This window comes from Bacillus rossius, chromosome 1 (genome assembly GCF_032445375.1).
Source record: "Bacillus rossius redtenbacheri isolate Brsri chromosome 1, Brsri_v3, whole genome shotgun sequence".
Lineage (NCBI taxonomy): Eukaryota > Metazoa > Arthropoda > Insecta > Phasmatodea > Bacillidae > Bacillus > Bacillus rossius.
In genome coordinates, this window is record NC_086330.1 from 335,018,271 (window position 1) to 335,031,644 (window position 13,374).

Here is a 13,374-nt window from a genome sequence, read left to right on the forward strand (position 1 = left end):
ATGATTTATATTTAGTAATTTTAACTATTGGAGGTATTGGTACAACACATGTCATAAATGCCCAAGTAAGAATCCGAGCCCAGTATTACTGAGAACACTATTTTGTAGTGATACAGTTGTTTTCAAGTAAATGTATAAATTTACAAATAATATCAATAATTTTATATGAAAATTTCTATTCCATTTACAAAATTAAATTTACAGTGCAGAACACGCAGTCATTAACACACACAAAAACATAACAGCAGTGAAGAGAAAAATTAATATTTTTACTGTAGGAAGTCTTAAAATATTTAAAAGAAAAAGTATTCCTAATTGCGATTCTCCCACGTGAACTACTTTTCTTGATTTAAACTTTTGAAATTTTGAAATTGCAAAAAGATATTAGTCTGAAAATAATACTTTTTACATAATTGTAATATCTTTGTTACAATTTCAGAATTGCCTCAATAATGGTTTTGCAGATACCAAATTGATTAAAACCAGTCTGCAACATAAATATTTTCAAATAAAATTTTAACATTCAGAGAAACCTTTTATTTTTCCACAATTCACAATATAACAAAAAAAATTATATAAAATACATCAAAATGAAAAACAAAGGATTAATAATAGAACCATAATAGTGATATAAAATAAAATAACAACTGGCAAAGCATTTGTTTAAACCAGTGAAATTTTAATTTTGAAAATTGGTTTGTTGATCCAACTGATTATAGGCCAGTGCATAGAGTATATTTAATGATTTTAAATTATAATCACAGTTTATTTTTTTACATATAAAATTATGTAAATATAATGCTGCAGACCATAAATACATTTTTTTAAATAAATCTATTGGCTTCATTTTTGTTAAATTTTTTACATTAAATTTTTTAATGAGTCTTACTTAGTGTATCTATTGTTAACCAATAAATTAAGAAACAATTTGATTTTAAATGTCAATATTATTCATGAATATGGAATGTTAAATCATTCAAGAATAAATAATATTTTCTGCATACTCGCATGCCCCTAGAATGCTCCTGCAGGTGAATGTGGCAAGTGTTGTTTCATCTCGTGAAACATGGGAACATCAGTGCCTATGCACAGTTTACTTTACGCAGGCATTCTAATGCTAAATGCGTGGCACTTGTGTCCTGGGTCGTGGACATGCGGAGCATGGCGTGCAACGTAGAAAGGCTGTTGGAATGAAGGTGAATCATAGTGGTTGAAGGAATATCATTGGATGCCAGTCGTCAGAAAGGAAAGTGGAACGGCCGCAGATGAACTTCCGGGAGAACAAAGGTAAATGGCAGGGTTTGGACCATTAGGTTGGAGGAAGTGCGGGAATTTTCCATAAATATAATCTTCCTGACACTTGGTTTGCAATACAGAGAGTAAATGGCGACCACTGTTGCCAGATTGATACTACCTGGATTGTTAACATTCAAAATCATACTAGGTATATTATCTTTAATAATAAATTTTTTAAAATATTTTTTTAACTTTTACTAGTTGATTTTTAAGACCATAAATTAGTACCTATTGATAGTACTTTCACAGTAGTAGTAATTTTGACAAAATTTTAATTGCTTGACACCAATTATTATTTCAGAGGCGAACTTATTTATAACAGTCAGTTACTATTAATAACAAGGCATTCAATAAAATTATGTGCAAGGCTCAAAAGAACAAAAAAAAAAAAGTTAAATGTTAGGTATGAAAAATTGTTGGTTAAAACGATTGAAACCAAAGATGGTGTCTTTCAATCATGACTCCTTAGAAATAAAAAAAATTAATATCAGATATACTCTTTACGAAATACGACAGGAAAAGGTATTTTGAAAATTCTAATGCCTAATTATACTTTACAAAATAAAATGTTTTAGAGATATTAATATGTACATTTTTATAATATTACATCTGGCAACAAACGACATAAATAGATCAAGTACATTTTTTTAAAAGTGAAAAATATTTTACTAGTGTAATGTGAAATAACACTTTGTAAGTATGGTAAGTTAAAGCAGCAGGTATAACACAAAAAAAATTTTTTTTAAACATAATTATTTATTTACTTACAAGTTGACGTAAGCACTGCCAACAATAACAACAACAACAACAATGACAAAGATAGAATCTCCTATTATAAAACTCAACAGTCATCTGCACACAAACCAGTTGAACACTGTGTCTAGCATTAACGCTAGGCTTTTAAAAATTTTCATGTGCGTCCAACTTTAGTTTTAACGTAAGTTAGCCGGCACTTGACAGTAATAACGCAAGTCTCTCGTGCTTCGCAAGGATGCATGGATTTGTTTCATGCTGAGCTTCATGCTGTGTTGAGAATGTCTTTATAACCTGATGTTCTGAAGGTGATGGCAGCGTTTGAGAATGAGACAAATAGAAAGTTGTAAGATAACAGTTTAATTTTGATTGCTATAATATTTTGCTGTTGAATGACTCTTGAGGATACTTATGTTATAACTTAGACATTCCATCATGGTAAACTTACTTGAAGCACACTGAATAACATGCTATGCTAAAGATTTTAAAACCATTTTGGAAATGTGCTTCTAGTGTACGTAGCTATTATAGTTGCTAATACAGTAAAATTCTTTGTTTACTCATTTTAATTTAAAAATATCTTGTTTTTCACTTTAGTTCTGTGTGGTCTCATCAAATAAATACCGTTATCCAATTAAATTTTTCCCATTTGTTTAACACTTTTCCTGCAATTGATAACATAACAATTTCCTTGGTCCCTTGAAAAGGGTTAAAATGTTAAAAATAAGTTTGACTGTAATTCACAAAATGTTATCCACCCTACGACTTTTCCATCTTAAGGACAGACAGTTGTGATCTGCAGTAGACTCATCAATCCCTTGCGACAGCACTGCTTCATCTTAAAATATGCTATAGTTCATTTGAAAAGACAATAAATAACCAGCAGTAAAATTCAATATCACGTTGGTACTTATACCAAATAAAATAAAACTATAATAGTACTGACCCACTTGCAAGAATCCCTAGACTACTCTACGTAGCATGCTGTTTGTAATGGAAGAGATGAACTTGTATAAATTTTAATGTTTTTCCACCAAGCTACGCGAAGACAATATTCCCTAGTGAAAATAGACTTTATTAATATAATTAAGAGTGTTTTATAGGGTTCTAGGTTGAGATGGTTTCAGCGCGAAACATACAAAATAAAACCATGATCGGGCATGTAACATAGTGCTAGTTGTTTTCTGTATATTGAAAGAAAAATTTAAATTCTTTTACCACACCCGTATTTTACATGGTTCTGTTTAGAAAATTTACTATGGCCTAAACTTTCAAGTTTTCATTTGAATGTAGTTATTTTATAGTTAACTGAAAATAGGAAAATAATGTGCAAAGTTGGTTGATGATGTATAAATAAAATCACTCTAACTACTAAGTCCAATAATAATGATTGAATACATTTTTTTTTGGACATACGCCATTGCTGTTCGAAAAAATTGTATTAAATCAAAATTCTCCTTTGTATGAAGAATTTAAAGAACGTTCCAATGATACTATTAATAAATACTCAATTTTACATGTGGAAAAAAAATTTCAGAAAAAATTCAAAACAATATCTTGAATGTAGGATTATCGTGGATGATTACCGGGATTCTACACTGTTATTGTTGAAGACGTGGTTCATTAATTTACACGTGTGGTGTCGTAAAATGTTCAGGGAGGTTAAAATTTTTAGACGTAGCCGACCAGAAATTGTTTGTTCACAACACAAACTGAGCCTTCTGTGGAATGGTTCACATCCCGCCACGTGGAGTGAACAGGTGGTCTCGCAGTAACCACTCCCACTCCACACGTGCAATGTTTTAAGCCTCACGGTTGCACAAGGTCAAACGAAAACTTTATTCTCTTGTGCGTGGATGTGTTAAAATCATCGCGTGCGCTTAGAACATAACAATCATCCAGCACCTTAACAAGAAGGTCGCTGCAGCAACTTTAATGCAACACTGAGGACACGTTTCAGAAAACGTGGCAGGATATTGAATGATCGAATATCGTAAGGGCATTTCATAATTTCATTTTGGAAAGTAGGGGAGGGGGAGGGGTTATAGAACCACATTGTCTCCAATGTTAGCTTTCAGATTCTTTCCGTTTGTTGGTGAGAGTGAGGTTTTTTTTTTTTTTAGGATTTTGGGGGAGGGGAAATATATCCTCCCATCCCCCCCCCCCCCCTTGCATACGCCCTTGAACACATTAGGTAAAACGACACCCATGTCGAAGTGCACTAAGCTAAGCTAAAAAAAGTGAAATTTTCAGAAGATTATAAGATGCTACATGTGTATATCAATTAATTACTTCCTTTAAAATGATAATGGAAATCGACATGTAATTTCTCGCCTAATGCAGCATCTACGTGAAAAGAAAGGGGCTGACACACACAGCTGCCCTACCCGAGGGGCAGACCTGTCCCTCCGGCCAGCCAGAAGAACGCGTGAGGTGAGGCAGGGTGTGGAACAGCGAGGGAATGAATTTGTGGGGGTGAAATGGGAGTACTCCGAGAAAACCCACAGACCACGGCAACGTCCGCCACGTTCACCCGGGCTTGGCATCGCCGGAAATCGAAACCTGTATTATCGTATATATATATATATATTTATTTATATATATATATATATAAGATAAGTGGCACACTAGCAAGACCGACAGTCACCAGAGAGCCAACCTTCTCATCTTTAAATTTTTTTTTGTTGGTGAACGGGTAAGCGCCAAGAAATCAGAAAAATTTGGGATTCGAACCCAGAGCCCCGGGTGCGTTGCCGACCACTTCCTCCGAATAACAGGTTGTTCCGACCTACGTCCTGCATTCTTTCGTTCCCCTCCCACATATGCGCCCTTTATCAGGGTTGGGTGGGAGAAATCTCCAGTTCATTTATACATTCCAGAGCATAATTTAAACAGGACTGTTAAGCTCATCGCCCACTACAGCGCGCCGCGCCATGCAGCCCTGCGGAAGTTTCCGAAGGTTCCGCTCGTGGGGGGGGGGGGGGGGGGGGGGGGTCGCACGCTACAGACGCCGTTTTATGATTCCGAACGCTCAGTTCCTTCAAAGTTGACCTAGTGTGCAGGTGTATCGCGTGACTGGTTTTGTTTTAAACAAACAAAGGGTAATCCCATTAATAAAGACACATCAAATATATTAAATAAAGTAATAAATTCTCAAACTTTACCTGAACTAATCTTTTTACTCTAGATAAGTATACGGTCATGTGCGCAGATCTCATAAACAAAATTTTTTTTTTTTTTTTCCTAGCCTAAGTTAATTCTAAGTGTGTAGGGGAGGGTCCAGGTTAGGGGAGGACCTAAGTGTGTCTCAGGCCGAAGCCTATACACTCTACCATGCGGGTTTTTAACCATGCAGGACAAGGGCGCGTGCATCGTGTGCTATTGGGGTTTACTGGCCAGCCATGGCTGCAATTGGCGCCATGACTGACGCCCCATTGGTCGCCTAGCTTAAAAGCTAGCTAATGTGACCCAGGTAAAACCTGCATAGACACAGGGAAAACCCTGGGCCGGTTCATGCGGGGATCAATTAACATGCATTAAGCAAGCAGGTAACTACTGGACAAGAGGAAGAAGGGTCCAGGTAAGAAGAGTTGGAGGGGCTGAAAAATCAACCATGCTGGAGTTGGGTGCTTGGGCCTTGCGGCCCGCATTTAAAGGTTGGGAACTCCTGGGTTATTATTAACCAGGGGCGCAAGCGCCCCCAGGGGCGGGCGACTTCACTCGTCAGCCCAGCCACAGCTGCCCAGGCAGCCACAGTTAAAACAGAAGTGGGCAGACGAGCCAGTAAACCGGCTCGAACTGCTGGCTCTCGGAGCGAAAGGCAGCCTGACATTGCACCATCTTCATCTTCCTTCTTCCAGTCAACAGCCAACGACCTTTCAAGCCAGGGTGGGGGTAAGTCGTTCAGGCGAATGAAGTATCTTGCGAGTCGGACCCTCTTGCCCCCCAAATTCCCGGGTCGGTTGAAGGTCGCGCCGCCCAGGCTACCACTGGCTCCAACAGGGCCCCAACTTGAAGGCCGCCATCTCTTCCTTCAGAATTCCGATGCTGTTCAGTTCCGTTGCGCGCGCGGCAGTCCACAGCTCCGCAAGTTCCAGCCCGCAGTTCGTCTACACTTCGCATTTTTTCAGCACCTCGAGCTCCCCTGCGGTGCCTTCGCCGACGAAGCTGCTTCCTGCCACGCGCCGAGCTGCATTCAGGCTACCTTTCACACCGATAGCCGTAATAACGACTCCACAGGCCGGCCATTGGTCCGCGGACTGCTATTGGTTATTCACAGCCACCCCAGCGAGATTGCAACTCTCGGGCTGGGCTCCCGTATCCGCCACCCGCGGGACGCGGTCGGTAGCAGTTGGCACTGCTAGGCCGCCCCCAGCACGCACACAAAACCAACACGCACTGCCAGCCTTTGGTTACCCAATAGGGCGCAGGGAACTCCCAGCCAACAGCCCGCGAGAGAGATGCGCACGCCCCGAGAGACGACCCGAAGGTGGTGTCAGCCCAAATTTTTCCTCCGTCTGCCACCGCACACTGTGGCAAGCCGCCGCGCCGCGCAGAAATATTCCGCTCCGAATTCTACCCGAGAGTTCCGGCGCCGGAACAATTCCGCGGCGGACAGGGCTGCGCGGCGCTGCGTGGTGCGCCGTGGTGGGCGACGAGCATTAGGGATCACTCCCTCTTGTTTGATCGGGAAGGTATTAGTGCCTAGCGGCTAAGGGCCAATAACAGTTGTAAACACCGGCAATCATCCTGGACGAGCATGGAAGCTACAGAACAGTCGAGAGAGGTTCAGAGGCTCAGAGGCCCCACCAGCGCAGCGCGGCGAACGCGGCGGCGGCCGCCACCGCGAGCGGAGCCCCCGCGCCGCCCGGTCCAGAGTTGCAGCCGTCCTCGTCGCACTCGCTGCAGTCCAGCCGCAGCGTGAGGTCCGTCACCTCGGAGCGCGCGATGCGCGTGGACACGAGCACGCTGAGCGTGTCGCACATGTCCTGCGCGTGCGGCGCGCACATGCGCACCACGTCCACTCCCGCCGGCACGCCGGGCAGCTTGCCTGCGACCACCACGTCACACACACACTGAAACTACTTTCCGGCGTTACGAAAATTACGAACGCGTGAGGGGAATAGTTAGGTACGTGGTTGGGGAAACCGGTAGAGCAGGAAAGTGCGTCAGCGGCAACGCCACTCCAACGCATCATACCCTTGGGGGGGGGGGGGGGGGGAGAGAGAGAGAGAGAGAGAGAGAGAGAATAGGTACGTAGCGTAGTATCTTTGAATATATATATACTGTATAGAAGTCGCGAGTGGATAGGATTTACTCTACGTTTTTCAGGAGCGTATGATGAGCAGCTTGGGAACTTCACCGCTGCAGTGCGCTGCCGTAACGCCCTGTATAGTCTTAGTTGTTATTTACACGTTAGAGCGCAGCACTGTCGCCCGCTGTCATTCCCCGTACCCCCCACCCATCATTCACTGCAGCTCAAGGTCGTTAAACGGGAGGGGGAAGGGGTGTTTGAAGAGATCGACACTTGTCCGCTAGTGACCACCACAAGTCGATGCCCTAGAGATGATGGCGATTGCGGCGGTGAATTAACCAACTACCTCAAAACCGTATTAGAAATTTTAACCTGGGCTGGCGACTTCTATACAGTATATATATTATTTTCCCCCGGCCCCTCGTGCGACACGTCAGCGCCACTCACCCGTGCCTGTGAGCGTGACGCACTTCATGTGCGTGGTGTTGTGGAGCGCCTGTCTCTGCACGTCGCTCCAGCGCCGGGAGAAGGAGTCCGGCGTGCACTCCTCGAGGGAGATGCCCGGGTCGCGCTCGGGGCACCGCAGGGACTCCTGATGGCCCTGGTCCTTCAGGCACGACGACGTGTAGCACCGCAGACCCTCGCCTGCGACATACACGCGTCCCAGCCGGTCGCAAACCGCGTCGCCAGTGGCAGGGAGGGAGGGGGGGGGGGGGGGGGCGCTGCCGCGACGGTTTCGCCGTTTCTGAAGGGAAGCCTACAACTCACGTAGTTTCGGTTCCCTGCAAGAATTTCCGAAGATTTCCGAAGTTTTGCGTTTCGGTACTAACGCCACTTCAGCCGCTAAATCAGAAGTTTCCAATGAAAACAAGCATGTTGTGACTGACCTGACCTAACCTAACCCTTGGATTAATTTAATTTCAATTTTTGAGAGAAATCCGAAGTTGCACGAACGTGGTAGGGAACCGAAACTACGTGAATTGTAGGCTTCCCGTTTCTGAACGCTCCCCCCCCCCCCCCCTCTCTGTTTTAATCCAAGAGGGGACGCCATTTTCAAGTCTGGCCAGGGGCGTCAGTCACTTCAGCTACGCCACTGCACGTCGCTACAAATGACAATGCACTGTGTCGAAAATTCAAGGGATAAGGGATAAAAAAGGTCACGAACACATGTAAAAATTATTATGTTCGCATGTTGGCAATTATATAAAAGTTGGACTCTTTATCTTATTGTCAATAAAATATATCTTTTATTTTGAAATTTTCTTGTTTTACTTTTTGGAACATTATTGTAAAAAAAAAAATACTTTTAAACTAAGAAAATTGAAATTATTGATTTCTATTTTATCGGGCGAGGGCTTCAGAAGATTTCATACCGATTTTCTCAGCCGATTTTCTTGATTTCTGTAAATATCAGTATGATGTCAAAATTACGTAAAAATTGATAACATAGCTATGACTTGTCAGTAATGTCAGACCTAAATAATGTGTAGTCTACTCTGGGCAATGGACAGTATACACAAATTAACCTTTTCACAGTGGTAAATTTAACTTCACTTACTGCTACCACAACATGTCGGTGACGCGAACCCATAAGTATTTTCCTTTACCAAAAATCGCTCAACGCAGCTAAAGAAGTTTCACTTAAAAAAATAAATAAATTTCTGTACTTTTACACAACATTCCTTTGGAAACCAGTTGCCAATAAATAGTTTGCACTACTACAACAAATATATTGTAATTTAGTACGAGGCGTGTCCGGAAAGTAAGTACCGTTTGTTAATTAAAAGAAATAAACTCGCGAAAAAAAGGTTTTATTGAAAGTTTTAGATTACTACATATCTACATCACATTTTCACATAGTCGCCATTCAATTCCAAGCATTTTTCGCAACGCTCTAAAAGTTTATGTAACCGCTCTGCATAGAAGTTCGCCGCCTGGAAATTAAACCAGTTGACAATCGTAACTTTGTTCATTTTGCTGTAATTGTTGACTCACGTTTATTAAATCAACCAAACTGATGCCCTTTTCGACCCAAAAACTTCTACCCGCGCACTAGTGGCCGAGAGGACACACGATCGCAGCGCCGCGACGTTAAAACAGTCCGCGGGAAGAAATGACAAGCGGAGCCCAGACCTTACAGGTCCCCGCCCACGATCAGTCCAGCTCCCAGTTCGGACTGCTCAGCCCGAAATGACAGTTTGGACTGAACTGAAGCCTTCACCACACACGATCAGTCTTGTGGTTGCTGTTGCTGTTGGGTGTATCGTTTCGTCGTAGAATATGGGAGAAACTTTGGATGTTGCAATTGCAGTTGCACTTTTAGCTAGAAAAAGCAAACCAAAGAGTATAAATAAATATGTCTGACACGATGGACTGATTGTTTGGAATGAAGTTTTGGACTAGCTAGACGCTGTTCCCACACACGGCAGTTTGGACTGAGGACACTCTAACCCACAGTTCGATTTGATGGGAAGCCATCAGTTCGTCAGACCATCAGTTCCGACTGATCAGTCCACCGTACTTGCACATACAAGGCAGTTCCGACTGTTAAGTTCGGACTCATTGTTTCTGTATCCCAATACTAGCCTAGTGGATCCTGAGGGGTCCACTAAAAGTGCATCACATTAGACGCGGCCATCTTCGCGTTGCTTCCGAATTCTCACAAGGGATGCCGATGTATCCATTCATCCGTCCACTAAATCGAAATTTCTAGAGATGCGACACTTGCATCCACCAACGCGTCCCGACACCCTTTAGCTTCGGAATCGTGTTTTATTTTGTTTGTACATAATATAAGTTAAGTTTTTTTTTTGCATAAGATTAGTTAAAAACGTTATAAGCGTAAGTGAATACTGAAATAGCGACAAATGAAAACGTTAGTAAAAATTACAGAAAGGCTAACTTTAAACTTATAGCTGTATTAAACGTTCATTTTAAGTATTTTAAATACAATTATTATTTTGATCGTTATCATTTACAACCAGTACGCTAATATTTTTTTTTAAATTAGTCGTTATTCACATTTTGCTGAATATTCGTAGGTATCACGACTCGAAATGGCTACGTGCGAATTAGTACGAAAAAATTGTCAACAGGTGGTGCTAGCAATAAAAGTATTCGGATACTATAAATCCATTAGAAATGCGTCTTTTCCACTGTTGCTGGCTTTCTAATGGATGTATGTATGTGTGTGCTGTGGACGCGGATGCTGCTGAGGGGGAAGGGGGTAGCCGCCTCAAATGTGGGTCGACGCCACGCATCCTCCCGCGTGGACGCCGCGGCGCGAGGGGGTCGCGGGAAGGACGCCGAGATAGGCGCCCGCGAGACGCGTCCAGTGGCGCGGCGATCGATAGCGTCCGGCGCCCGAGCACTCTTGCCGGGTCCCCCCTCTTCCCGGCGCGTGGGAAACGCACAGAGTAACGTCGGACGTAGAACCGATTCTTGTCCCGCTGGTTTACCATCTGACCGATCCAGCCGATGCAAGGGAGAGCCCAAGGTTCACAGGCAGGGATGAGAGCCACGCCCGAACAGTTCCGAAGTTCTCTGAAGTTTGCCGATCGTTCGTGGAAAAAAAAAATCCATACTGCAAGGATTTATATGTTTAAAGCAGGCGCATAGCCAGGGGGGGGGGGTTAGGGGTTCAACCCCCCCCCCCTAGCACTAAATCTTTAATTAATTTCTTATACATCACTCAAACAAATTTAATATTAAAATTAATCAAATTTTTACCATTACCATATTTAAATTTAAGTATCGAAAACAACTGCTAAAATAGCACTATTTTACACCTTAAAATCCAAATTTTCCCGGGGGAGGACCCCCGGACTCCCCGCTTTAATACGGGGGGGGGGGGGGGGGGGGCATGCTTCTTAACACCCCCCATACACAAATCCTGGCTACGCCACTGGTTTAAAGGTCATAGGATATTTTAAATAACGCTATCCTAAACTAACCAACCTACCACATCGGGGGGGGGGGGGGGAAATAAAGAACTATTATTTATTACACTGTCCGAACATAACTTAACATATTACGCCGGTAAACTTCAAAACTGTTCGGGCTATGTATTGTAGGCAGTCCGCCGATGTAAACATGACACTTGTTTTTTGTTTATTAATGGTACTTGGACAGACTCACAATTTTTACTTTCGCTACAACTGAGACGTCAGTTTAAACAAAATTCGTGGAAGCAACAGACTTCCCGATTAGAAAGTTATTTTTCCCCGCTCATATCGCGTCGCGGCGTGATGTTACTGAAACGAGCGTCAGAATTTTTATTTTCCTATTGCTTTTCCAATTATGTTTAAACATGTTTATTATTGATGTTCTGTTTATCAAATCAGCGTGTCAAATCTTTTTTTACATTCATTTACAATTATTATTCAGCCCAAACATTAAATTTTGAATAGTAATTTTTTTCTCAAATACGTTGTTTACAACAAACATGCATACTTTGCTTGTGCAATGGCAGGAAATATTTTATAGATATGTTTGTTACCTTACTGTCGCATTACAAACATCCTTCGCATCGGTGTCTGTTGCGATATCGAGATTCCACCATGAGTGCTCAACAACTATCCAGCTGGCAAATAAATCGTTCATTGACATATCTATTGCCATATAAAGCGTGTAATGTTGGATCCACCAGTGTTTTAGTGCCCTCACTCTATATCAATAATTATTAGTCTATGTGCTTTCCTTCCACGAACCACTGCTCGATACTAAGCCGTTATCCGACTCTGAGCAGAAGGGTGGGGGATTTAATTATTGCATTAAGGGCCAAGTGGAAGCTTGAGCACCGCCTTAACTTAAGCCGGACTCTTTCTTTGAAAGATTCTTGCAATAGCAAAGATTTATTTCAAACAAATTTAAGGACATACACCATTGCTGGCATATACTGGACGTCACCGGAAAACTTCAAAAATGGTCAGCAAAAATTATTACATAAACACACGAAGGAAAAGCTAACATTAATGTTAAATGTTAAATTTTATAACAGCCCAGAAAATTACGTGGAAGGAATTTAGCCAGGGAAAAAAATAATAATTACAGCACAGGCGAACATAGTTGGCTGACAACGACGAGACAGTTGCAACAAGAACAGTAACTACAGAACAAACAACAACCATGGACAGTACAGAGACAAAAAAGACGAATCCTTCGATGAAACAAAAACAGATATTCTGGAAAACGCAACTATGCAAGCACAGACGAATAGAGTAGGCTTCCTGTGACGAACTAATTTTTTGTTTTCCAGTTTTGATTTGAGGTTTTCGTATGGCAACCAGTATAAACCAGCAACGACGCATGTCCAGGAAGATGTTTCAAACTAAGCTGGATTCGCAACCTAACACACAAACTGCGCGCCACATATCTGCGCCGAGGCGAGGAAATGTCTTCATGTAGATCTCAGGAACGCAGAGTGCGTACGTATACCGTATCCCAGTTACGTAATGAAAAAAATCACTAGTATACCCTGGAATTCGTGCCTTCCTGTAAATAACGGGACGCGACCTGATGTTCATACCAAACCGCTATTCTGGCGGTAAAACAACGAAAAAGTTACAGGTAAAACGAAACATAACATGAAAACCTAGTTTCCTTTACGTTGGTTAAAGCACGCGACACGCTTATAAATATTTCGTGTTTATTTTAGTGAAATTAAAACGTACCTACACGCAGAACTAATGAATGAAGCACAATATGAAATTTTGTTTTCTTTTCCTTTTGTATATTCAAATTTATTTCACTGTACCATTTACGAGCATATACCTGCCAAATTCGCTTGCATACCACATTACTCTTAAACTGCGTTCTCGTTGGAACATAGGTAGTTTTGATACGCCCCGAAGGACGAGAAACCAATGACAACTTCACTAAGTTCAAATGACTCAAACACACGCAATCTGGCCGAAAGGTAAAATGGGGCAGCAGCTAATGGACCATCGACACCGACTTGTCTGTGTACAAGTGTGAGGGTGAATACTGCACAGGAAAAAAAAAACAGTACTTCAAAAAAGATTCCTTTGGAAACCAGTTGCCAAGAAATAGTTTGTAATTCTACATGAAAT

At 42.1% G+C, this 13,374-nt stretch overlaps 1 protein-coding gene across 1 annotated transcript in view; it reads right to left on the bottom strand.

Moving 5' to 3' along the window:
- Positions 1-1,899: 1,899 nt before the first annotated feature.
- The window catches only part of LOC134528081 (uncharacterized), a 36,596-nt gene continuing 25,121 nt past the window's right edge, over positions 1,900-13,374 (bottom strand). The window contains exons 2-3 of the mRNA XM_063361331.1: positions 7,751-7,948; positions 1,900-7,099 (exon numbers count right to left, since the gene is read on the bottom strand). Of these exons, the coding sequence (XP_063217401.1) occupies positions 6,846-7,099; positions 7,751-7,948 (452 nt within the window). The 3' untranslated portion in view covers positions 1,900-6,845. The remainder of the gene's footprint in view (positions 7,100-7,750; positions 7,949-13,374) is intronic.